Raw genomic sequence first — 26,523 nt, 5'->3', positions numbered from 1 at the left:
GTTGCTGAAAATGAATTAAATGATTCCCAGTTGGTGAAAAATCTTGGTGGCTTCTCAGCATATAACCATAAAAATCAGGTCTAAAATACATGGGAGTGGGTCTAAGTCTCTGGATGACGCCATATTAGACTCCATATTTCCTTCTACGGGAACCCTTGAGGACAAAATACATTTACTGATTTGTAACAAACGATTATAAAACTTTCACCATTCACAAACGTTTTACACATTTACCTCTTTACCCTTTGCCACTGATGAAAGGGATTCTGATGTTGGCGGCTCGTCATTTTGCTGAAGTTTGCACTCCCCAGGGCTTTTTGACCCTAATGGGCATCCGTTGCAAGGTCTTACTCCAACACAAAAATACAGCTTGCTTGCAACAATTTAGGTATCTACTGCCCCCTATCGCCAGGAAAAATACAGTTACTTTAATGGATTCACCCAAAACAAATGTTCAGTAACTACAGCTCCCTCTGGTGGTCAGATTTCACACTACAGAAAATACACGTTTAAAAGCAACCAAGTAGAATTTTTAACACTTTACAATAAGGGTCCCTTTAGTGAATTTACTTCGTGCATTAATTAATAAACTATTAACTGCTCAATATTAGTGGTAATATTAATTAACGCTTTACTAAGCAGACACGCCTCCTGGCCCTTTGTCCTAAACTTAATGATACTTTATAGTTAATAAAGGGATGCTTTGTTCAGTAATGCTTAATAATGCACCATGCAACGTTAATAAAGGGACTTTTACTGTAAAGTGTTGCTGAGTTTTTATCGTCTTACTAAAAGTCTCATCTCGGACGGCCTCCAACGATTCCAGCTGAATAAAGGACCAAAAAAGTTAATTATACAACTAATTAAGTTTATTATATAGATTTATTTCTTTTTGAAAACCAACAAATTCCTCATCTGGGTACATGTGATTGGCTTGACATTTCTGCAGCAGGCAGTGGCTGAGTTCAGAGGATAAGAAGTTCAGAGGAAAGGATTTTTTTGGTAGGAATGGAGAGGATTGGACTGTTGCTCAGTGGTCATCTTCTCAAGGGAAAGTAAAAATTTAGCATTTCATTTCAAGCACAGGGAGAGAAGATGCAGCAGATCCAACTGGAGTCGCTCCTAAATTAGGACATTATAGAGCTGCACCTGCAACCCTCTGAGCTTTATGGAGATGTTGTCATTTCCCAACAGGACTCTGCACCTGTCCACACTGGTTTAATGAGCCGGTATCCGTGTGTTTTACTGGTCTCCAAACTCCCCTAACATGAATTCCACAGAGATCCAAAGTGGGGGCTTCAAGAGGAAGACACCAGAAGCAGCGATTGGGACCAGCTGAAGGCTCAAATCCAAATCAGTTGGGTTTCTGTTGCACCTCAGCAAATCCGTCGTCTCCATGCCGCACCACAGTGCAGAAACTCGTGCAAAAGGAGTCCTGGCCTGACCTTTGCATGACCCATTTATCATAACTTAAGTTAAAACTTGAAATAGTGAGTGTGGGATGAGTTTGAGTGTCACTTCAAAAAAATGGGTAACGGTTATAACTTTAAGGACATTCTGATCGAGACGTAGGGGCAAACGTAGTCTGGAGCCTTTCAGTGGCTTTAATGACCTGAATGTTAAAAATGTCCCTGAGGGACACCAGCTCAGATTTTAAAAAAAGTGATCAAAGATCCGTAAAGAAGTGAGATAAAAATGTAAACGGTCACGGTGCGTTAGAGCAAATGGCATTTATTTACAATTAAATAATACAACTTACATTTCCTGACGTCTGGCCCCTGATCTGATATAGAGCTGTCCTAAAACAACGACAATCTAAAATATAATTGTTTTAATGTTTAAAGTGAGCAGATTGTAGCTGGAACAGCTTTAACACACTTAATTTTCTGCTTTTTTATAAATCACACAAACACTTTGATATAAAAAAAATACTTCACATTTTGGGAAAAGTAATTAAGTTTTGTAAAACAACTAAATTTTCCAGCTCACACTGATCTGAAAACACTGAAATGAAAACTTCTGGAGAAAGCTGCGCTAAAGAAACACGTTTAAATTCTAAATGTCTTAATTACTGAAAGAACCCTTCAAATAAAGGTTTTGGACTCTCAGCCGGGTTGGTTTACTATGTAAAGTCAACACAGAAGGATCATCGTTCCAGTGTTCCCATCAGAGGCTCCATGGCGGCGACGAAGCAGGCCTCAAACTCCTGATCGGAGAAGCGCGCCACAGATTGACGAGCATTCCGTCGGATCTCCAAGCGGCTGCTAGGCGACAGTGCCAGGATCTGCTCAATGGCTGCAGCGTAGCTGTCCTCGTCGTCCGCCAGGAAGCCGGTTGGACCCCCGTCAAAAGGTATGACGATGTCCATCTTAGGACCTCCGGACTTGTGGGCGAGGATTACCTTCCCTGCTGCCATGCACTCCACCACACCTGAGAGGGGAATGAAGAGTCTAGGTTAAACTTTCACTTAATGAACACTAACAACTGTATATTATGTCTGTTTACCAATCCCAAAGTGTTCGTTCCACATGGTGTGCAGTCCAATCGTGGCCTCCTTCATCTCCTGCTTCAGCTCCTCAAATGGCACATTCAGTTTAAACTCCACCCTGTCGGCTACACCTAGTTCCTGACAAAGCCCCCTCAGCATCAGCACCCTGTCCTCATCCTCCTGGTTTCTACATCCACCAATCAGAACGAGTCTCAGCTCTTCCCGGCCCCTGAGACGCCTCCTGTCCAACACCTTCTTAAAGGCTCTGATCTGCAGCCGGTGGTCCTTCTCCGGCCTGAACTGCCCGACAGAAATTATGGAGTGGCACTTCCTGTCCCCTTCCTCCTCCAGTGGGATGTCCTGGAAGGCGCCGACGTCGCAGGGAGGGTAGACCACACTGGTGCGGTTGGGCGAGCGCCACAGAGACAGGATGTGATCGAGGGTCCAGAAGGAGTTGACCATGATGACGTCGCTGCAGGAGCCGGCCAGGCCGTAGAGCAGAGCGAAGAGGCAGTAGTAGACGAGCTTGAAGGCGCTCAGGAACAAGTTGTTAGCCACAAAGTCCGGGTTGTTGATTCTAAAAGGGGAACTTTGTGTTATTAAGTTGTTAGAAACATTTCTGTTGGAATGAAAAGCTTGTGAATACCTGGGGTGCCGCTCCCTCACCACAGACAGCATGTCTGTGCTGATGGTGGGGTAGTGGACGTAGCTCCCCACGCTGCAGCCTCCCAGGTAGCGAAACAGGGGGAGGGTGAAGGCATAACCCATAGAGTCGATGTAAAGGTCCGGCACAAACTCGGTCAGCGCCTCCCATCCCAGAAAAATGGAGCCCACGCTCTGCCCCAGCAGCGTGAAGTGAGGGAACAGGCTGGGCTCCACCAGCGCACGATGCTGCAAGAAGATGAAGCGAACCGGCCGTGGGAGCACGATGTTAAATCGCCGCCTGGCTCCCTCCAGCATCTGCTGCCCTGTCACCCCCACGTCCCCCGTGTACACCACGAAATTCACATCTGCATACCTGCAGCACAAATAAAATGACTACCTGGATTCTTCAAAAATGTTTTGCTGCATTTGCTGATTACCTGACCTGTTTTGTAGAGCCCTGATGGCACACCACAGTACCCTCTCCCCTCCTCCACCGGCGTTGCAGTAAGGGTGAAAAAACGCCACGGAGGGGCAGCCTTCCCTCGCCCGCCGGGCGTTCCTGCAGCTCTGCAACCAGAATCGGACCGCCAGCACCAGCAGGACAAGGACCGCAATCAGGAGAACGCAGAGGAAGACCAGAGGCAGCAGCAGCTTCCACAGCAACCTGAAACCAAAGTACACAGGAACTTGAGGAAGGGGTCAACGACATGCTTCAGCAGGTTTACACTGCAGCTAAACTTTGGATGATTTTTTTTTTTTTTTTTTTGTATTTTCACCAAATAATTAAATCTGTTCTGAACGCTTCTGTTTACATGACTGGGACGAGGATGGATGAGCTTTGGCTTGAAAGGAATAAAGTAGTGAAATAAAAGACCCACATTTCCTTTTATATTAATATATTTTAAAACCTAAAACTGACTCTAGAGTCAGAATACTGATTGATAACTTTAAGCTACAAACACAAAAACGACACATTTGTTTTAAACTAGAAGGTGAATTAGCTTGTTAAAATCATCATTTCCCTGGGTTTATCGGTTATTTGTTGCTAGCAGTAGCCCAACTGCAGCGAAGCTACGTTTTACATTTAACAATCAGGTAAAAACGCATTTATTTAACCATCTAGTTTGCTTTAATAAACATCTTACCGCGTTAATTCGCACAAACACAGGACCAGCTGATCATGGGCCGACATCTTCACAACACGAAACACGTGACGTAACGTCCGTCCTCATCAACAGATTCCCATCAGTCGCGCGCCCCTAGCGGTCAGGAGGTGTACTGCATCAACGGCTCAACGCAGTCAATGACCAAAACTTCACATATAAAAAATCTCTGATTCATAAAAAATCTTGAAATTGTACATTAAAATGAAACTGTAGAAAAACTAGTATCATAAAGTCATTAAAATGCTTTACATCTATTGATCTATGCCCCGTTTTGCAACAAGTAAAAGTCTACCTGCTAAATAAACAGTTTCAATCAATAACATGTTCCTGACCCCCACAGATTGAACACACTTCTGACATTTTCAGTCTGGATCCTGACATCATGGCGACTGTTCTGATTCTGTTGGTTTTAATGAATTTGGACCTGCTAATGAAGATGGGCCTCTGCTCAGAAACACGGTAAATACCTTCAAAACAAGAGGAGTGATCCTTAGGAATGTTTACACACTTGTGTAAGCACGTGAAGTCCCTTTGTTCTTGCACTAATTTTCCAAAATATTTGCTCAACGCCTCTGCCACGTTTTGCAGGGACCAGGTTTTATTAATCATCCCGGACACTCAAGAACATGTGGACATTTTGAAGAACATCTCGACCCAATACGAGGTATTTTTTTTTACCAGCAGTTACAGTCATTTCACCACGCCTGTACACACATTTATGCATTCATCTTTTGTTCAACCATAACAGCCTTTTTGTTCCTCTCAGACAGCCTTATGGCAGCCGGCTTCACCTCACCACATCCAAGAAGAAACCCAAGTCCATCTTTACGTTCCTGCAAACAGCTCTGAGTCGGTCAAGACCCTGCTTCAGACGCACACCATAACCCACGAGTAAGCTGCGCCCAAAAACACAACTGCCCATGCCTCGACTAATTCCCGACGACTGCTGTTTTGCTCTTAAATTTTTAACTGCAGGGTTTTGTTGGCCAATGCCAATGAGCTGATTGAAATGCAGATGAGGAATGACTCCACCGACCCAAGAAGCAGCTCCACGTTCTACCAGAAGTATCACCGTCTGGAGGATGTGAGACTCTGTGTGTGTATTCATTTGAATGCAGTTTCTTTTTTTCCAGATCATGACACAATTTCTTGTAGATCTATGAGTGGATAAACAGGACCACACATGACAACCCCAGCACAGTTAAAGCCATTCTCATTGGCTCTTCCTTTGAGAAGCAACCGCTGTTGGCTCTGAAGGTAAGCATTCACTTATCACTTTAAAAAAGCAGCAATGACAATATTCCTTATTGGCGCCATTTTGGACCTCTTTTCTCCAGCTGTCCATGAATGACAGACCAGACAAGAAAGCTATGTGGATGGATTGTGGGATCCACGCCAGAGAGTGGATCTCGCCTGCTTTCTGTTTGTCGTTCGTCCAACACGTGAGTACATCTCTCTCATCTGAAATCCGCATGGAAATCTTAAATCCACTCACATTCCTGTGGTTTCCTTCCGCAGTCGTTGTCGTTTTACAAGCAAAACCAAGAGATCACACACATTCTGGACAACATGGACATCTACGTCCTGCCTGTCATGAACCCTGATGGGTACAAACACACCTGGACAGAGGTAAGACAACGCACATAGTTTGTTGAATTTACAAGCTCTTTGATCTGAATGCTGATGCAAACCTTGAATTTGTTTTATGGCAAATCTGCAGAACAAGCTAGGCTTTGAACATGAACAAGATCAAAGAACACTCACCCCTCCCCTTGGGAATCTTCCCTAATGGGCCATTCCCATCTGTACCGGGTCGGCCCGGGCCGGGTAGCGTAGGTTGTTTAACATATCTGGGTGGCCTGGTATTTTTCCGGGCCAACCAAGGCTCATTCTCAGCCCTTTTCTCGAGGGGGTCTGCTTCAGGCCGACCAGGGCCAACACACCCACTGCTGACAGCAAATTCACACCTTCCATTAGAGCAAGCCTCTGATTGGTGGGTAGAATCAGCCCACATGGGCTTAAGGCAAGGATGTGTGGAATCAACCGGGCCAGGCTGGGGCCGACTGGGGCTACCCGGCCCGGGCCGACCCGGTACAGATGGGAATGGCCCATAATAAGACACTTACCTTCTCAGTGGCCTAGTGGTAGAATGTACACCCTCAGCCTGGGAGATCGGGATTCAAATCCGGTCGGGTAATACCAAAGACATAAAAAACGGGACCCAATGCCTCCAATGGGTTGGATTGAGAGGTTAAACCACCAAATTGTTCCCGAGCGTAGCCACTGCTGCAGCTCACCGCTCCCCACTGGAATGGGTCGAATGCGGAAATATAATTTCACCAGTGGTGAATGATGAATGGGACTTTTTTACAAATCAAGGAGCTTCTGAGTTTTATGTCCAATAAGTGTACTCGTGGTTTTAGAGGTTGTAGCTGTTTTCAGCTTGAATGGTGACAGTGATTTTCATCATTTTGTCTCAGAACAGGATGTGGAGGAAGAATCGCTCCCACACGAAGAACACTAACTGCATCGGAGTCGACCTGAACAGAAACTTTGATGCCAACTGGTGCAGTAAGTTTCCCCTTCGAGGTGTAAATCATAATTAACCATTAGTAAGCTTTTCTTTGATTGGTTGATTTGTTCTGTTTCTTTAACTCCAGAGGAAATAAGAGTAACCAGTGTAATCCTAAAAGTGTTTCTGTTCTGTTCTGCTCAGTGGAGGGAGCTTCTCGTGACCCCTGCTCTGAGACCTACTGTGGTCGGTTCCCTGAGTCTGAGCCCGAGTCGAAGGCTGTGGCTGACTTTCTGCGTCTTCACAAGGACTCGATTCACCTCTACATCAGCATCCACTCCTACTCCCAGATGCTGCTTTTCCCATATTCCTACACCCTGGAAGAAGCACCGAATCACAGTGATCTGGTAGTTTGGTCAAAAATTATGTTAAGTTTCAGTGTTGATTCTGACCTCTTAAACTGTTGTTTCATTGCTTTTTTTTTTAAAGCTTGAGATGGCCAAAGGAGCTGCAGACAACATCAAAAGATATCACAGAAACCACTACGTGTATGGTGCTGGAGCAAAGACCATATGTAAGAAAAGCCTTGGTCCTTCAAAGGGATTCAGAGATGCTCACAAGTATTTTAGTCGCCGGTTAAAATCTAGGGCATCCCACTGAAAATAAATATGGCGTAGATGCCATTTCCTGCATGTTGGTGCATTTACACAGGGCGTTAAACACCTATTTTACTGCCACCTTACCGTGGTGGAGGGGTTTGAGTGTCCCAGTGATCCTAGGAGCTAAGTTGCCTGAGGCTTTCTGCCTCTGGTAGGGTCACCCATGGCAAACAGGTCCTAGGTGAGGGATCAGACAAAGAGCAGCCCAAAGACCTCTTATGATGAATTATATAAATGGAAACCGTGTTCCCTCACCTGGAGGTGGGTCACCGGGGCCCCCCTCTGGAGTCAGGCCTAGAGGTGGGGCATGTTGGCGAGCGCCTGGTGGCCGGGCTTTCACCCATGGAGCCCGGCCGGGCACAGCCCGAAGAGGAAATGTGGGTCCCCCTTCCCATGGGCTCACCACTCGTGGGACGGGCCAAAGGGGTCGGGTGCAGTGTGTGTGACGGGTGGTAGTCGATGGCGGTCTGATCTTCGGCTACAGAAGCTGGCTCTTGGCACATGGAATGTCACCTCTCTGGTGGGGAAGGAGCCTGAGTTGGTGTGTGAGGTTGAGAGGTTCCGACTAGATGTAGTCAGACTCACCTCAACACATGGCTCTGGTTCTGGAACCAGTTTCCTTGAGAGGAGTTGGACTTTCTACCACTCTGGAGTTGCTCTCACTGAGAGGCGCCGAGCAGGGGTGGGCATTTAAGTTGCCCCCCATCTTGGTGCCTGTACTTTGGGATTTACCCCAGTGAATGAGAGGGTAGCCTCCCTCCGCCTACATGTGGGGGGACGGGTTCTGACTGTGGTTTGTGCTTCTGCACCAAACTACTGTTCAGACGTCTGTTTTGGTGGTTCGTGTGTTGACACATAACCTCTACCAACCACATTACAGCCATGTGACCCAGCTTTTAGAGGGTCAAAGGGCACGTCCAAGTCAAACTTAAGTGCTTGAGGGGCAGTTCCAACTCAAGTCAAAAGTCTGGTGTGATGATTTAAGTCCAAGTTCACATCAAGCCTCACGTCTTTAGAGTGTGTCCAAGTCTAGTGTCAAATCTTTACAGTGCAAGTCTGAGTCAAGTCAGAAATCTGTAGAATACAAGTCCAAGTCAAGTGTCAAATGTTTAGAGTGCAAGTCCAAGTCACGTGTCAAATGTTTAGAGTGCAAGTCCAAGTCACGTGTCAAATGTTTAGAGTACACGTCCAAGTCAAGTGTCAAATGTTTAGAGTGCAAGTCCAAGTCAACTGTCAAATCTTTTGAGTCCAAGTCCAAGTCAAGTGTCAAATGTTTAGAGTGCAAGTGTAAGTCAAGTGTCAAATCTTTTGAGTCCAAGTCCAAGTCAAGTGTCAAATGTTTAGAGTGCAAGTCCAAGTCAAGTGTCAAATCTTTTGAGTCCAAGTCCAAGTCAAGTGTCAAATGTTTAGAGTGCAAGTGTAAGTCAAGTGTCAAATGTTTAGAGTACACGTCCAAGTCAAGTGTCAAATGTTTAGAGTACACGTCCAAGTCAAGTGTCAAATGTTTAGAGTGCAAGTGTAAGTCAAGTGTCAAATGTTTAGAGTGCAAGTCCAAGTCAAGTGTCAAATGTTTAGAGTGCAAGTGTAAGTCAAGTGTCAAATGTTTAGAGTGCAAGTGTAAGTCAAGTGTCAAATGTTTAGAGTGCAAGTGTAAGTCAAGTGTCAAATGTTTAGAGTGCAAGTCCAAGTCAAGTGTCAAATGTTTAGAGTGCAAGTGTAAGTCAACTGTCAAATCTTTTGAGTCCAAGTCCAAGTCAAGTGTCAAATGTTTAGAGTGCAAGTGTAAGTCAAGTGTCAAATGTTTAGAGTGCAAGTCCAAGTCAAGTGTCAAATGTTTAGAGTGCAAGTGTAAGTCAAGTGTCAAATGTTTAGAGTGCAAGTCCAAGTCAAGTGTCAAATGTTTAGAGTGCAAGTGTAAGTCAAGTGTCAAATGTTTAGAGTGCAAGTCCAAGTCAAGTGTCAAATGTTTAGAGTGCAAGTCCAAGTCAACTGTCAAATCTTTTGAGTCCAAGTCCAAGTCAAGTGTCAAATGTTTAGAGTGCAAGTGTAAGTCAAGTGTCAAATCTTTTGAGTCCAAGTCCAAGTCAAGTGTCAAATGTTTAGAGTGCAAGTCCAAGTCAAGTGTCAAATCTTTTGAGTCCAAGTCCAAGTCAAGTGTCAAATGTTTAGAGTGCAAGTGTAAGTCAAGTGTCAAATGTTTAGAGTACACGTCCAAGTCAAGTGTCAAATGTTTAGAGTACACGTCCAAGTCAAGTGTCAAATGTTTAGAGTGCAAGTGTAAGTCAAGTGTCAAATGTTTAGAGTGCAAGTCCAAGTCAAGTGTCAAATGTTTAGAGTGCAAGTGTAAGTCAAGTGTCAAATGTTTAGAGTGCAAGTGTAAGTCAAGTGTCAAATGTTTAGAGTGCAAGTGTAAGTCAAGTGTCAAATGTTTAGAGTGCAAGTCCAAGTCAAGTGTCAAATGTTTAGAGTGCAAGTCCAAGTCAAGTGTCAAATGTTTAGAGTACACGTCCAAGTCAAGTGTCAAATGTTTAGAGTACACGTCCAAGTCAAGTGTCAAATGTTTAGAGTACACGTCCAAGTCAAGTGTCAAATGTTTAGAGTGCAAGTCCAAGTCAAGTGTCAAATCTTTTGAGTCCAAGTCCAAGTCAAGTGTCAAATGTTTAGAGTGCAAGTCCAAGTCAAGTGTCAAATGTTTAGAGTGCAAGTCCAAGTCAGGTCCTAAGTCTTTGGAGGGAATCTTAAGTGTGTTTCAAGTTCAAGACTCAGATCAAGTGAAATAATTGGGACATAAATAACTGTGACTTGTTATGGTTTTCCTCCAGATTTGGCTCCAGGTGGTTCTGACGACTGGGCATACAACCTCGGTATCAAATACTCTTTCACGTTTGAGCTCCAGGACCGCGGTCGCTACGGCTTCTTGTTGCCTCCATCTCATATCCACAGCGCCTGCAGTGAGGCTCTAACGGCGGTGAAAACTGTCGCTCTGATGGTCATCAATAAAGCACAAGCTGAAAGGAGTTCCCCTCAAACTGACTGAGAGTTCAACCTTCCCAGGAGATGTCTAAATAAGGCTTTGATTCATCAGATCACAAAAAACGATGTTTTAGAAGTTATTAAAGATATTTTTACATGAAGAGGTCAATTTTCAGGTATACTTTATCCACTATGAATATAAATATGGGTTAAAATAAATCAGCATTATTATTAATCAGTTCATGTCATTAAAAACAACTGGACAAAATGTGAAATTGACTAAAACAAAGTGAGAGTATCTTATTCCCAAAAAACTATTAATCATGCAGTAAAAGCTGTCAAATATCGAAAGTGTTCACTCTGAATAAAAACCTGAAATATTGTCGTGATTTAGTTTTTTGCTGCAATCCTGATAGCAAAATGAACATTTGATAACAATTTAGCTAAGTGATGCGGAAGCATTTAAAGCTGGTGTTTTTACTAAAATTAAAAAACTATATAAGTAGCCAGATTCAGGAGACAAAGCTTAAATAAAATGCTGATTTATTTTCAACAATTTGGTAAAACAATCTTTTATGTAGCGCCTCTCAAGATAAAAATCACGGTGCTTCACAAAAACAAAATATTTAATTATAAAAAATAATTTAAAAATGTATTAAAAATATGTTTGAAATTACAAAAAAAATTGTGATTAAAAATGTAAGGAAAGGGAGAGAAAGAATTATTAGGAAAGAGGAAAATCAGTGGATCGTGGGAAATAAGAGCAGAATAAGGAGAGGGTGGTGATGAAGGTCACACCAAAGCCTGAACAGAAGAGTTTTCAGCTGCTTTTTAAAGAGCAAGTAACGCCTAAATTAACTTTTTTTTTTTTGCTGATAACCTGTATAGACGAGTGTCTAATGGTGCTGTACACTCATGTAATCATTAGTGTGACAGTTTAGTGCAACTTACTTTAAATTTAATATTTCAGCCCAAAACCATATTTATATCAACATCTTCAGGTTAAAACTCTGCTCCATGTTTAGGTAGAACCAGCTGTGGCTGATGGCTAAGCTGAAAAATGTGACGTTGTCAGCAAATTACTACGTGGCTGCACCGCACTGGTCTCCATGTGAGGCAGCCGCACCTCCACCTGGCTCCGCCACTCACCTGCCAATATGACGCGCTGGCTCTCTGAGCCGCTCACCTCCTTGAAAAAAATGCCCTCCTCCCCTTAATGATAACAGGAAATCCTCCAGAATGCTGCAGAATCTGTGTCTGCTCTTCTCCTGAGTGGTAAGTCTTGTGTGAGCGAGTGCTTGTGTGCAGTGATGCGGTCTATCACCGCCTCAGTGCTGCTCTCTCGGTCCGCCAAGTGTGGATGAAATACGTCTCTACCCAGGCATTGACCCTCACTTTAAAGGAGACCATTGAGTCCACTGATCTCAGGCTCAGGGGGAGAGAGGTCCAGAATCTGGGGGCCACAGCAGCAGATGATCTGTCACCTTTGGTCTTTAGCCCGGTGCTGCACAACCAGTAGGCTTTGGTCACTGGACCTCAGGGAGCTGTCGGGAGTGTAAAGACTGAGAAGATCATCAATGTATGATGGTGCTTGTCCATGTATGGCCCTAAAGACCAGAACCAGGATCTTGAAATACCTTCACCTATGGTCACAAGCTTTGGGTAGTGACGAAAGAATGGATACAAGCGGCTGAAATGAGTTGTCTCCACCGGGTGGCTGGGCTCTCCCTTAGACAGATTGAGAAGCTCGGTCATCCGGGAGGGGTTCGGAGTAGATCCGCTGCTCCTCCACGTCGAGAGGAGACAGTTGAGGTGGGTCGGGCATCTGGTCAGGATGCCTACTAGGTGCCTCCCTGGTGAGGTTTTCTGGGAATGTCCAACTGGGACAAGGTCCAAGGGAAGACCCAGGACAAGCTAGGGACCATGTCTCTCGGCTGGCCAGGGAACACCTTGGGATTTCCGCAGAGGAGCTGGCTCAGGTTGCTGGGGAGTGGGAAGTCTGGGCCTCTCGGCTTAGGCTACTGCACCCGTGACCCGACTCTGGATAAGCAGCTGAAAATGGATGGATGGATGGCCAAAAGAGCCCAAACATGCTCACTTATTTGATGCAAAAGAAAATGCCGCACATTTAGTTTGAAATAATATAATAAAATAAAAAAAATGCGAAAGACTTATTCTATTCTCTTGACAACCCTGGGGACAAAATGAGACCTTGGGTCATTCATTTCTACTGAGAAAGGTGCTTACCCAAATCAAAATCACATTTTATTAAACTTTTTCACTACATTAGACACATTGTGTGCCATGATACAAAAATATAAATATAATTAAACAAAATAAATTACAATGTAAAATTCCATCATGTAGGCTAGTGTAACGTCCACAATTGGTCAGTTTTTCATGTAACCTCACAACGTGTAAACCTCTTCAGTATCTGGTCATATGGAGACAGGAGTCTACATTTGTTGCCTTTAATCTTCCGGATCCTGACATTCCATCAGCTGGAGTCCGGGCCTCTCTGCAGCTCTGAACACATGATAACAGATTATCAACATCATGTTCCCTTCTCAAGGTCCTGCTTATCTCGGCTGTCCTGCTCAAAATAAAGGACTGAACCATTATAACAGAAATAATCATATGGTTGAATGAACAAATGTTATATGAATACCAAATGAAATGTTTTGATTAATCTGTGCTTGAATTATTGAAGTTTGAAATGAATGTTATTATTACATTGAAAGATTTATATATATGATGATCAGTAATGTCTGATATGACAATTGAATCATTATCTACACTTAGACACAAGGTTCATTAGAGATAAATTAAATTAAAGTTAAACGTCATGACACAGATATTTTCTTAACCACAAGTTAGAGCATCCTGTATCTGAAAGAGGCGTGACGTTCTGAGGTTTGCTTGTGAACATCCCTTAACATGACACGTACCGGTTGGCCAAGAAATCATAATATGAGAATATTAAAACAGAGCTCACTAGACGGTGAGTCAGTTCTAGAGAAAGCTACGGACAGGCCTACCGGAGCAAACCTTCTTTAACCCAGAGCATTTTTGACAAGCTGTCAAAAACCCTGCTACATGCTGAAGTTGACACAGAACAAAGCTATACAGTTCCGACTCCCTAAGAGTCCTTCTAGACGCAAACAATTTCATCTACCTGTTGTGATCCGGGAGACGACTCTGGACTGACTTGGTCGTAATGCGGTCTTTTCTACGAACTTCGGTACCTTGGGGTCACCCGACCCCCAACCCCCCAACATCTCGGATCCGAAAGGGAGTCTTCTCAGGGGTATGTAGAACACAACATGATTGCATCTGATGCCGTTTTGATAAGAACCAATTTCATAGCTTAATGCAAACCAAATTCCTTTGCACACCCAGAACTCAGTTCTTCTCAATACAAGGTTCTGATAAACACACGCCATTAAATCACCAGACATCACTCATCCATCACTGTAGCCTTGTCATGTTTTTATTTGTTTAGAAAATAAATTTCTTATCTTTTATAAACCTGACTCTGTCTGAATTGAGATGAAGTTTGTTGATCCCTGGAAAAAGCAAAGAATCTTAGAATCTTCTGAATAAACACTCAAAGACCAAGCAGGTTGATATTCTATGTTTATATAGAATATCACAATTTATTGGTCATAAGTAAAGGTAATGTATTAAGCTTAAAAGCAACAGTATTTACCCCTCTACACTAGAAAAGTCAACAGTAATCACACGAGATCTGGTTTCAATAGTAAACCGGTTGTTGCAAAGGTAGGCTGCACAAAACGAGCACATTTGCCCACTCTGCATTGGCTTTGGACAGTGAGGAGACCCATCCAATATGGCGACGACGCTGTTACGCTCTCCAGCACCGAATGGGGCGTCAACGTCTTTACTGCTGGCGGTGATCGTACCACAGAAGAAGAACGCGACGTAATGCGTCTGAGGCGCACTGTATGTACGCCAACATGAAGTCACTCCGGGCAGTTTCTGCCTTAGATTTCAAAGAATAGGACTTGTTGTTTCGACAAAGTCTTGCTTTGCTAACTAATACAAAGTAGATGAAACACCGAAACCAAATATTGGGTGAGGAGCTGTATTCCGTTTGATCTTACATTAGCTTAAACCGCGCTCGTGGTGGCTTAAAGGCCTGAAGCTACTGTTAGCATTAGCTTCGATATACGTGGATTTTCCTGTTTGAGGTGTGCAAATGAATGGCCCGGCCACGCATTTAAAGCTCTAACACAACACTGTGCAGAAATATTATCGCGTAGTTTGCTGGGAGCAGTGGCTAATCTGAAGCTAATGTGCAGCCGTAGAAGTCTAAACTCAGATAATTCTAGCACAATTTTTAGAAACGTTTGCACAATGTAGGGGAATAAAAAAAACTTTGATATTTTTCTTTATTTTTATGGAAAGAAAAACATTGAAACAGTTTATTTTTGCTGACAAATGTTAATTTTCTGAAATTTTCAACATTATCAAAATTTCTTCCACTGACACATTAAATCCCTTTTCACTTTGTGTTGCTATTTTATTATATTTCATGTTTTTGTTGTTGCACAGTATTGTTCATCTCACGGTGCGTAATTAAAACGCTGTGATTCACAGTTCAAATAAAAAATATTATTTTTTTGTAAAACTGTTGATTTTTTATGTAGTTTTAGATTCTTTGGACCCTTCTGATTAACAGTATTACCATGTTTCCAGTCCTGCAGAATGTCCAAGATCAGGCGGAAAGTAACAGTTGAGAATTCAAAAACGATATCTGACAGCAGCAGCACCACAACCAGCAGCACCAGCAACACCAGCGCCCCGTCTCGCCGGCCCAGTGTCTTTGAACGCCTTGGTCCTAGCACTGGGAGTAATGCTGCAGATGTATGTGTCGCAGAACCGTTCCAGGACTGGAGGTTTTCTTTTTGAGTGGATTTGTCTTCATGTCTTTTATCTTAATTTGTGTTTTAGAGTCACTGTAGAAATTGGCTGAAGACCGGTAGCTGCAGTTACGGCAACACTTGTCGTTACACACATGGAACTCAGCCTCGAGGCAAAGGATTCAGCTTTAATCGGTGAGGAGACCTGGACTTGCTGCTGTGCATGTTGTTCCAATTTAGTTTTTTGATTCCTCAAAACAATGAAACCAATCGCAACGCAGGTCAGCTGAGAGACCCACTGGTGATCTGCGGGAGAGGATGAAAAATAAACGACAGGATGTTGACCCGGAAAACTTGAAGCGAGACGTAGACAAGCCCACAACCTCCAAAGTCAGAGTGAGTTATTTTTGTTTTCTATAGTGTTTTAATCCTTATTGTCTGAAAGGAGAAGAGTAAAAACAAGGCTGAGTCCTTTTGTAGCAGAGAGACTCTTCAAGAGGGCGACACAGAGAGAAGGAAGGCATAAAGATCACGAAGGAGAGGACCCCAGCCAGTGAAGAAGAGCCTGTCGAGTGGGAAACTAATCGAGAAGGTTGGATAGTTTAATCGACAAATAATACGATTCATGCTAGTTGTCATTATTTTGTTAAAAAGATCAGCGCGCCATGATAATAAGTACTACAAACCTTACTTTGTTGACTCAGATTCTGATATTGGGGAATTTGATTACGAGTTATCCCTGGAGATGAAGCGCCAGAAGATCCAACGGGAACTCATGAAACTGGAGCAGGAAAATTTGGACAAACGAGATGATGTCGTTAAGAAAGAGGAGGCTCCTATAAAATCCAGGAGTGCAGCGCTGCCAAAGGTGAGGATTAATATTCACGAGATCTGAAATCCCCAGATTCCCTCAGCGTTGAGCTTTTGTCCTGCCGTCCCTGTTGGTCAGGTGTCGCCTGAGCTGTTGGGTTCCAAAGATTCGCCGTCGTCCAGGAAGTCCGGCGGCTCCCCGAAATACAAAAGTATAAGTAAAGGCTCCGGTTCTGGGAAGAAAGAGAAGAAGGCAGCCATGGCCTTGGCGGTGTCAGAAACCCTCCGGTAAGAAGGCGTAAAAAAAGCGTCTTGAGTCGCGGGACGGAGCCCAGAAAAAAAATCACTCCCTTTTTCTTTTAGGTCTTCAAAAGGAAGCCACAGTAAGAAGAAGGGGCCTCGTACGCCGAGTCCTCCTCCCCCGGTCCCTCTCGGCATTCCTGTCGTTGGGAAAAAACACAAAGGGAAACATAAAAACAAGGAGAAGACCGAGGAGAAGCAGAAGGAAGGGAAAGAGCGGGGACGGGACACGGAGAAGCATAAAGAAAAGAAGGAAAAACGCCGGTATGACGGGAACGTCGTCTCCTGCAGCTGTTTTTATCCCACCGTTTCACAAACTCACTTGTTGCTGTTCTCCTTTGTTGTTTATGTAGGCAGATAATCAGGTGAGTGGCTACGAAAGGTTCTGTTTCAACCCGCAGATGCTGGACTAACTTTGCTGCATGGCATTTATCTCACTCGGCTTTTTATTCGCGTCAGAACCCAAAGGTTTGCTTCGGACGGGTTTAAATCCACGTTTTAACGAAATCAGCCGCTGAGCTTTTCTAGAGCAGCTCAGAGGATGCTTCCTGATCGTACCTGGTTTATTTTTTAATGCTTGTGCCTCTGATTAGTAGTATCCACCTCTCATTCAGCCGTTAATCTGAAGCGGTTTGGTGTTAAAGTGATCGATCCGACAGTTCCCATAAGGCCAAGCGGGCGGTGACATCGGAGGAGCGCTCTGGAAGTGCGTCGTCTCCCTCCAGGTGTGCGTCACCTCCAGCGAGGAAGAAGTCCGTCTCTCCCAAAGTTTCATCTCACAAGGCCTCGTTGCTCCCCTCCCCCCCTCAAAGGTCTGAACTTCCTGGTTTTCCGACACGGATAACGCCAAACGGCTTTGTGAATAATGATGTTCTGTTTCTGCAGGTCTCCTTCCCCTCCACACCACCACCGCAGTCGCACTCCTCCTCGCCGCCACTCCCAACACTCCCCGTCCTCCCATTCCGGTTCCTCCAACAACCGCCACTCCCCGTCGCCTCGCCGCCGCCGTTCTTCCTCTCCCACCTCCTACCGGAGTTCCACAGCTCAAGCTTCTGCCTCGTCGCCACCGCGCTCCCGGCGCTCTCGGTCGCCCCCGGCCTCTCACGAAACTTCCTCACCTCCTCGACGTCCTGAGCGTTCGAGTCCCAGCCGGCGCCGCTCCAGGGGCAGAGAGAAGAGTCGTGGGGAGAGAGATAGGAGTCCACCCGCCCAGGAGCGCAGACATGACAACAGAGAGGGTATTTTTGGGTGTCTGCCATGTTGTCGGGATTAGTTTATAGGATTCTGAAAGTGTGTGTCCCTCTTGTGAGCAGAAAGCCGGAGCAAGCGGGAGAAGGACAGTGTCCGTGACGACCAAGACTACGAGTCCGAAGTCCTCTCGTCCCGGGACGCCCGAGACGACCGGGAGACCAGAGAGGCCCGCGAACGACGGGACGCTCGTGACCGAGGAAGAGAAACAACCCGGGATAGTCGGGACAACAGGGATGTGAAGGACATGAGAGAGACCAGGATAGAGACGCGCTCCAGTCGAGAGTCCCTGGAACACCGAGAGCGTGAGAAAGAGCGGGGGAGGGAAAAGGAGAGGGAGAGAAGTGATGCCTACAGGAAGGAGGATCCTCCTCAGGATGACAGGGTATATGGACGAGGTCATGGACGTGATGATGTGAGGACCGAGGGCCGGACGGACAGAGGTGATAGGAATGGACGAGGAAGAGGACGTGCTAATGAGCCGTCTGATAAAGGTGAGACAAAAAAAAGTTTTAATGTGGAAAATCGAGCTTCACGGTGCGTTGTTCTTCCCTCAGGATCAAACAGGAACTCCCGAAGCTCCCAGCTGGACAGCAGCTACGATAACTGGGAGTCACGAAGCGGTGCGGTGCGCGATCGCAGCGTGGAGCGGAGCACGGATCGCAGCGCCGCTGAACGGAGCTCTGAGAGGACCTCGGACCGAGATCGCTACGAGAGTGAGAGAAGAGATCAGCACACAAGAGACTCCTCCTACGACCGGAGGGCAGGTCACGGGGAGCGGGATCGCAGAGATAACCGGGACAGAGGTTAGCACCGGAGCCGAGTGGAATGCTGCTTCAGGATCAGAAAAATGCAAAAAGGTGTTGAACTTTATTCTTGTCTCTCCTTTCTCGTCAGAACAAAGAGCAGCCTCTCCTAACAGATACCAGAGGAGGTCCGAGGAGTCTGAAAGGGAGGAGAGGCGTGAGGAGAGGAGGTCGGACCGAACAGAGGACAGGCGGGAGGACAGGGCCCGAGACCGGGAGCGAGAAAGAGAGAGGGAAAGGGAAAGAGAGCGGGAACGAGAGAAGGAAAAGGAGCGAGAGAGGGAGCGAGAAAAGGAGAGGGAGGCGGAGAGGGAGAGGGCCAGGGAGCGGGAACGAGAGAGGGAACGTGAGAGGGAGGAGCGGGAGAGAGAACGGGAGAGGGAGGAGCGAGAGCGGGAAAGGGAGAGGGAGAGAGAAAGGAAGGAAAGAGAAAGAGAGAGGGAACAGAGGGAGAGGGAGAGGCAGCGGGAATGGGAGGAGAGAGAAAGGGAGAGACGGGAGAGGAGGGAAGACACCAGAGACGAGAGGTCTGTTCGGGACAAGATGAGGTACGTCAACGATCCGTCCTGAACATTTATTCTTGTCTTTCACCCGTTCACCTGTGAGCTCCTTCCTTACCTTCTGTTGTGTTTGTGGTTGCCACGGTAACCCTGGTGAGCCACCGCGGGTGGTGTTAGCATTTCTTTTGACACAGTTCACACGTCAGAATGTGAACGTGTTTCGATCTCGCTTCACCGTTCCGGTTCGGTCCGACGTCACCGCAAATACTTCAGAGGCTCGGACGATTCCGAAACGAGACGAAACGCTGGAGCCGATTCAGCAGCAGCTTGTGTGATTCCCGTAGACCAACCCCGTTTTAAAACTCTTTTTTTTTTTTCTTGTGCTTCAGCCGTAAGAGGTTCAGGGTGGAGAGCAGCCCGAGTCCGAGACCATCTCCCAAGCGAGCAGCGCGGGACTTCAGCCCGGCGGACAGCGACGGCTACAATAGCGCCGAGGACAAAAGTGAGCGTCCGACGGGCCGAGGGCTTGCCAAGCTCCACCCACAACCCCTCCTCCCCAGCCCCGTGTGTCAACCTCCGTCCGACAGTAGGAAACACTTGTTTTAATGAGGATGCGTGTTGTTATTGTTATTAGTAAACAAGCTTTGACTCGTTTCACCTGCATGTTAGCTTGCTATGATGCTATCGCTAACACAAATGGCTACATCAGAATGCTCTAAGATGTTTCCACGACTGTTGGCGTGCAGGTGGGGACAAACATCGTCTGCTGAGCCAAGTGGTGAGGCCCCGTGATTCCTCATCCAGGTCGCCACCCAGAAATGCTGCATCTACTGAAAAGTCGTCTCACTGGAAGGACGAGGAGCGCCGAGGAGCCGGGGACAAGCGGGAATCCCGCAGTCGCCATGAAGACCCGGAGGCTCGTCCAGATCGAGGCAGAGGAGACAGACGTGGAGAGTACCTCACTGATGTTCCCTCGGACAGTCGCAGCAGAGGCAGAGACCAGCGAGAGTCGACTCCGCCCCCTCCACCTGCCGCTCTCGCCACCATCAGTGAAGACCGAGACACTGCTGCGTCCCAGTCTCACGAGGAGGGCAAAAAGAAGACCAAGTCCCTGAAGAAGGGCTTGAAAAAGGTCCGCAAAGAGGAGGAGGTTGTCGGTGGTGGCGGTCTGACTTTAGCGGCGGACCGTTTCAACCCCGAGCCTCCAGCTGCCGCTCCTGTAGAGGCGGCGCTGCCGCTGCCATTACATTCACCAAGGAAGGTACCCAAGAAGAAGGCACACGACCGCAAGAGGAAGCGGTCGCGAGGAGGCGAGTCGGACGCTTCTGAGGAGGAGGCACTGGCCCATCAGCCTCACAGTAAGAGGAAGAGAGGTCCTCGGACACCACCGCCCTCCATGAGGCCCGGGCACCACGCAGCTGCAGGGAATGCCGAGTCTTCCTCCCACAGGAACAACTTCAGTGACTGGACAGATGATGATGATGATGCTACAGAGAAAGGAGGCCAGGTGGAAACACCAGCTCCTCTGGCTCCCGCTGAGAGGATCCAGACTGAGCCGCTCAGGAGAGGCGGGGGCCACCGAATGGGCCGGGAAAGGGAGCGGTGTAATCCGCCACCCATTGCTCCTCTGCTTTCCCAAGATCCTCCAATCCTGCTTCAGACCCTGACACCACAGCCGCTCATGTCCCAGCCTCTTCTCCGCAAACCCCCCTCAGAGCAGCCGCGCAGCAGCAGCATGGGGAGCAACCAGAGCCGGGCCTCGACACGGCGCCTGAGGTCACCTTCCGACGAGCCGGTCCACCAGGAGAATTCCCAGGGGCCGCGGTCCCGGCGAGGCAGGATGCAGGGATCTGGCTCTCGTGATCGGGACAGGGAAAGGGAGCGAGAGAGGCCGGTGGTGAGCGATCCTCCGGGAGCTGAGAGGAAGTCGCGGATTGACCAGCTGAGGAGAGGAGAGCCCAGCCGCAGCACCTCATCAGGTACTGGAGAGTTCTGATCCGGTTCTGGTTATTATTCAAACAAAACCAAAGCTGGAAACTAAAATCTTGTTTTTCAGATCGGCAAGATTCCCGGAGCCACAGCTCCAGGCGCAGCTCTCCTGATTCGGAGCGGCAGGCTAGGTCCCGATCCCGCGCCGGCTCCTACGACAGCCGGGACCGGGAGCGAGACAGGGAGCCCTTTGAGCGAGATCGTAAGGAGCTCCGCCCACTGCAGCAGCAACAACAGCAGCAGCCTCTGCACCTCCAGCAGCCCCTTCAGCAGCAACGGGACTGGGAGCCAGAACCTCGAGACTGGCCGGGCCGAGGGCGAGAGCCTCTGCTTATGCGTCCTGCACGGGAGCCTCTCCTAAGGGACCTCAGGGATCGGGAGCGCCTGCTTCCTGAAGGACTCATCCAACAGCACGAATGGGAGAGAGAACGGGAGAGGGAGCGGGAGAGAGATGGTCGAGCTGAACGAGGCGGAGACCGGGAACGGGAGAGGATGATGATGGATCTGCCTCCGCATGGCGACCTGAGAGCTCCGGGACGAGGAGACGTGAGAGGAGAGATTGCGAGGCCAGAAAGGAGCGAATACGAGCCCCTACTGCCCAGAGAAGCCTTCAGCCCTCCAGAAGCCGAGAAATCTAGCAACAGCCACCATGTAGGTGGAGATCATCAGGAGGTGGAGAAGACGGAGAATTTTGATGGTAAGAGGATGGAATTTACTTTGAGGTTCTTCGTGTTGATTTTCCTACTTGGATTCCAATGGAATGTGTTTTTTGTCCAGGGGATGATGATGGGAAAGAGGACGAGCGGTCGGTTGCGTCTGTTGGGGAGGAGTACGAGCCGATCAGCGATGATGAGCTGGATGAAATCCTTGCCGATAGCCAGAAAAAGGAGGATCAGCCAGAGGAGGAGAAGATTACAGGTTTGTTTCTCCTGAAACCGAAACTAGTTTATCACGCGCGACGTTAGATGTGAACTCCGGTTCCACGTGTGGACAGGTCCGCTGGACGTGATTGATGTTGACTGGTCCAGCCTGATGCCCAAGCAGAAACCAGAACCGCGGGCGGCGGGTGCAGCTTTGCTCCGTTTCACCCCGGGGGCTGTTCTGCTGCGGGCCGGCATCTCCAAGAGACTCGCAGGCCCGGAGCTCCTGGAGCAGGTGAAGGAGGTGTGCAGGTCTGAGCTGGACGATCCGAAAGGTGAGCGTTGAATTCCAACAGGAACCAGAGAGTGAGACGTTGTAACAAAGTAAAAACCAAACTAAAGTTACTTGGTTAAGATACTCCAAAGTCAAAGCTGTAACCCTAACCTCTATCTGGACTAGAGCCCTGCACGGGCCTAAAATCTGAGCCCATACCCGGCCCGAGGGGGTGGAGCCCCAGCCCGACCCGGTCCGAAAAGGTTTTCAGGATTCTCTGGCCCGACCCGAGCCCGACTTTCTTTTAACCAACTAAATGAAAACAAAGTGCGTCAATCCTGACCAATGTGTTAAAAGACGTGCAGGATCCGATCAATTTGTTTTCCCCTCATTTATTGTCAGGGAGATGACGGCGCACTGGCTCTGGTGGTAATCAAGGTAAATTTGATCTCTTTGCAACAATTTTCACAAGAAAACAGAACAGTTAAAAGCAGGGCTTGTGTTGACCGGATAGTTCCCGTATTTGACCGTTTATTTTGACAGAGAAAGAATAGAAAGAATTACCCCGACGCATGCAGACGAACTGACATTTTATTCTACGCACATCGCAGATGTAGCTAAATCACTCAAGAAAAGATTCCCATCTGAACATCTGAGCTGGACACTGCTCAGCGCAGCTCACTGTCGGCGTGTACTACATAAGGTACACAGCGAGCTGAAGTTGTGGAGAGGGGCTTGGAGCGCGTGTCGCAGAACCAGAGCGCATGCGGGAAGATTCCTCCGACTGAAGCGAGTGTTTTCCAAACCCGGTCTCTCAGAGAGACTTGTCACTTAGAAAATGTTCCTTGATTATGAAACTTTGGCTGAATAGCGCTTGTTCCTGTCTCCAATGTGACGACGCATCCAGGAGCCGTCTGAGGAGAAGCCCAGAATCTCACATCCTCTTCAGCTCAGAATGCACCGATATGATTACGCACAAGCGTGACCCGTCAACCCGTTCACACAGTAAGACCGGGCTGGACCTGTTCAGGTTTACGCAGACAATCTTTACATAGAATTGACTTACAGATATAAAATTAATTCAGTAAAATATAAAGCATTTTATTTAAATATCCATTCATTATTTTACAAGCACAGAGAGCCGCATCAGATTCAGATCAGCGGGAAGATTCCTCTGAATGAATTCAGTGGGAGGAATCTTCCCGCATGCGCTCTGGTTCTGCGACGTACTCCAAGCCCCTCTCCACATCTTCAGCTCGCTGTGCACCTTATGTAGTACACACTGACAGCGAGCTGCGCTGAGCAGTGTCCAGCTCACATGTTCAGATGGGAATCTTTTCTCGAGTGATTTAGCTACAACTGCGATGTGCGTAGAATAAAATGTCAGTTCGTCTGCATGCGTCGGGGTAATTCTTTCTATTCTTTCTCCGTCAAAATAAACGGTCAAATACGAGAACTATCCGGTCAACACAAGCCCTGCTTTTAACTGTTCTGTTTTCTTGTGAAAATTGTTGCAAATTAAACTTGATTAACACCAGAGCCAGGCGCAATGCACCGTTGTCTCCGTCACTGTAAATGAGGGAAAAACAAATTGATCGGATCCTTTTCTGACCTTCCCCACCTACAAAGTTTAATTACAACAATCAAACGTGACAGAGCCTGGATTTGTATTCTGAACAGTCTAAACATGTTTTAAATGAAACGTATGACAAAAGTGGCACCTGCTCAGTAAAACCACCAACAGGGTGAAAAATATCAAAATATTGTAGGCAGAGACGGGCTACAACTTCTGGATCCACTTTATATAAATCGTTTTATTGATTATCGTCTTATGAAAGATAACTTTGACGTACACGAGCGACCGGTACCGGCTGCTGTCACCTGTTGTGATTGGTTAAAGCAGCTCTCTGCTGTCTGAGGGTAGGCCCCGCCCACAACGCCGCAGCTGCTGTGGCTCCCAGTGTTTTCTTTACTGTGGGAAACGGGTAATAATGGCTCTTTGATGGGAACAGGTTGCCGACCCCTGCTATAAGTGTTTCAATTTTTTTCATGAATTCGATTAAAAATAAAGGCGCCCGGCCCGTGTCCGAGGTAATTACACAGTCATTGGCCCGAAGCCCGACCCGAGGGCCGTCGGGCTTCAGTGCAGGACTCTAATCTGGAGCAAACAGGCGTGTGCTACCATTAGGATCTCAGACACAGTGCATGCTGGGAAGGGTTAGAAGGTCATTTTGAAACATTTCAGGGTTTGCCACTCGTTAAAGGAGCAACATGTAAGAATTTTACAGTGAGTCAAACTCCACGGTTCAGGAAGTCAAACGCAAAAGCTGTAGAACAGCTGGACAGTTAATTCAGTAACTATATCGATCGATCGATAAAGAAGTGGTTCAATAGGAAAAAAATGTCCTTTTTCCATTATAGCGCATTAGGTAGCTTCATACTAGTGATTACTTACTCCTGACCAATCAGAAACAGACCCAAGCATGCTCCGTCAGCAAGCCCTCTCCTCTCAGACCTGAACAAGCTGTTGAAGCGAGGAGCGGTGGAAGAAATTGTTCCGAAAAAAGTTTCAGTAGTTCACCAGCGTGGCGATATTTTCATCCTTACAAGTCTGACAAAAACAAACAACGGTGGTTTGCAGAATTAGAGAATCGATAAAAACCAAGTCTGGCAACGCAACCGACTTGTTTTATCATAAAGTTGTGTCATAAAATGACCTCGGCTGCATTTATTTTCTACATTTTTCATATAGTTTTTAATAGTTATTATCGATCAATGTGATTTTCTTTTATTGAAGCTTTTTTCTATATCGACCAGCCCAAGTGAAACATCCAAAAACCTTCAAAATAAAAGTCACGTTTAGATTACCAGTTGCTTAACTTGTAAAACAAAGTTCGTCGTTACCCGTGAGACCTCCGTAGACAAGGTTAACAACAGAAAATAAACCCCAGACCCTTTTGGGTGACCTCACGGGACCAGCCGATCCGTGGGAAGGGAGCTCGCTTGTCACTTGGTCTGGTCTTTGAAATTTGATGTAATTCATTTTACTCAAACTTTAAAACAAACTTTTTAAAATCTAAATATTATCCTGATTCATTAAACCTCAGACTTTATCTCTTTTTGTGTCATTTATTTTTGACTCATCAGTGATCTTGTTTTATCAGACGCCGACAAGCTCTTTGAGCGTGACCTAGGCGCCTTGAACATGGCGGCCCTGAACAGGCGGGTGGAGAGGGCGGGGTTACTGAGCAACCTCGGGCCATGTTGCAAGGCCCTGTGTGCACGCAGGGACTTCGCCATCCGCCGGCAGCTGTTAAAAAACGAGAAGGTAAAGAGCTCGACTCGCATAAATCCTTGATTATTTTAAGCATCTCTATCAAATTTCTTTTTTATCTTCTTCTTCTTCTTAGGGCCAAACAAAGCAGTACCCCACTACACCTTTAGTTGACAGCGAGCTGCTTCAGATGAGCATCCGCCTCTTCAGAAGGACCGTGTCCGGCCAGAACTCAGCCCCTGAAAGGTCCGACAGCGGGTCGGCTCCTGCAGCTGAAGTAGCTGAAGCTAATAGCAGTAAGCTAAGCAGTGCGCAGCCAGAGGTGTGCGTGTCCTGAGAGTAAAACACACAAAACTGAACACTTTTAAGCCTTTTCTTCCATCTTCAAAAGGCTTTTTAGTCCTGATGAAATAAAACGAAGCTGCAGGACTTGTGAATCTTTATCCTGTACGTGTTTTTGAGTCTCCTGCAGCTCCATCTCAGAAGTGTGTATTGTTCCATGTATGAAGATGCGTGAAACACACCTAACTGACATCATGTTTTTGTGCTTCATCTGGTTTTTACTCGTCAGGCTCACCTCACTAACCCTCATCAATTGACTTTGGTTTTGTATGTTGTACTATAAACATGCATTAAAATGGATAGATGTTATTTTGTTATGGCTCTTTGTACGAAACGATTCTCAAATTCTGGGACTATCGGTGGAATTCTTGCTGCATTTGTTTACATGACAAGATCCGTAACAAGCCCACGTCATCGAGACACCCTGCAGAGACTTGAATGAACATTTCATGTAAAGAAAAAAAAACACTGCCAAACTATTCTTGGAGGGATTTGTTTTAACTCCGTCTGTAGCAATATTTATGTTCTGTGTTGTTTTTACTGCTTTTGATTGGTTTGGCAGTGTCTCCTTGACAGGAACAGAAGAGCACCTGAACATGGAGAAACCCTCATCAGCCCAAATAGAAGGGATTAAAAAGTTCCTGATAAAAAAGACTCTTGGATTAAAAATTAATCTGGACTTTTTCTCTGTCCAGCTGTTGGCTTTATTAGTATGGTATCAATGAAGACATCCTTGGATTCAGCATGACCCTCTGCACTCATGAATTTGGAAAAACTGCGGAGAAAAGATTTGG

The 26,523-nt window shown here is 46.5% G+C and overlaps 3 protein-coding genes across 4 annotated transcripts; 2 read left to right on the top strand and 1 right to left on the bottom strand.

Moving 5' to 3' along the window:
* Positions 1-1,715: 1,715 nt before the first annotated feature.
* On the bottom strand, positions 1,716-4,386 carry alg11 (ALG11 alpha-1,2-mannosyltransferase). The gene is made up of 5 exons (XM_015952641.3): positions 4,279-4,386; positions 3,576-3,797; positions 3,135-3,506; positions 2,506-3,065; positions 1,716-2,430 (listed from the first exon to the last, which is right to left on the bottom strand). Exons 1-5 carry the CDS (start codon positions 4,323-4,325, stop codon positions 2,147-2,149), a joined length of 1,485 nt encoding a protein of 494 aa, XP_015808127.1. The 5' UTR covers positions 4,326-4,386; the 3' UTR covers positions 1,716-2,146.
* A 74-nt stretch (positions 4,387-4,460) lies between these two features.
* Positions 4,461-10,825, top strand: cpb2 (carboxypeptidase B2 (plasma)). Its single transcript, XM_015952642.3, has 11 exons — positions 4,461-4,758; positions 4,888-4,963; positions 5,066-5,190; positions 5,275-5,383; positions 5,455-5,556; positions 5,637-5,741; positions 5,818-5,928; positions 6,780-6,870; positions 7,016-7,218; positions 7,301-7,385; positions 10,293-10,825. The coding sequence occupies exons 1-11, from the start codon at positions 4,682-4,684 to the stop codon at positions 10,505-10,507; spliced, it is 1,299 nt and encodes a 432-aa protein (XP_015808128.1). The 5' UTR covers positions 4,461-4,681; the 3' UTR covers positions 10,508-10,825.
* Positions 10,826-14,398: 3,573 nt separating this feature from the next.
* On the top strand, positions 14,399-25,925 carry zc3h13 (zinc finger CCCH-type containing 13). 2 transcript variants are annotated; one of them, XM_054743120.2, is made up of 20 exons: positions 14,399-14,538; positions 15,163-15,330; positions 15,418-15,521; positions 15,608-15,722; positions 15,807-15,918; positions 16,031-16,194; positions 16,276-16,424; positions 16,500-16,700; positions 17,081-17,248; positions 17,322-17,674; positions 17,750-18,178; positions 18,242-18,490; positions 18,582-19,038; positions 19,380-19,492; positions 19,737-20,969; positions 21,047-21,676; positions 21,757-21,897; positions 21,974-22,174; positions 25,278-25,441; positions 25,524-25,925. In XM_054743120.2, the coding sequence occupies exons 2-20, from the start codon at positions 15,172-15,174 to the stop codon at positions 25,722-25,724; spliced, it is 5,343 nt and encodes a 1,780-aa protein (XP_054599095.1). In that variant the 5' UTR covers positions 14,399-14,538; positions 15,163-15,171; the 3' UTR covers positions 25,725-25,925. The 2 variants fall into 2 exon arrangements, with proteins under 2 accessions (XP_054599095.1, XP_015808130.1); XM_015952644.3 differs by having other exon boundaries at positions 19,380-19,576.
* Positions 25,926-26,523: the final 598 nt, after the last annotated feature.

This window comes from Nothobranchius furzeri, chromosome 14 (assembly GCF_043380555.1).
Source record: "Nothobranchius furzeri strain GRZ-AD chromosome 14, NfurGRZ-RIMD1, whole genome shotgun sequence".
Lineage (NCBI taxonomy): Eukaryota > Metazoa > Chordata > Actinopteri > Cyprinodontiformes > Nothobranchiidae > Nothobranchius > Nothobranchius furzeri.
The sequence above is the reverse complement of the archived record's forward strand: the minus strand, read 5'-3'. Positions and strand labels throughout refer to the sequence as shown.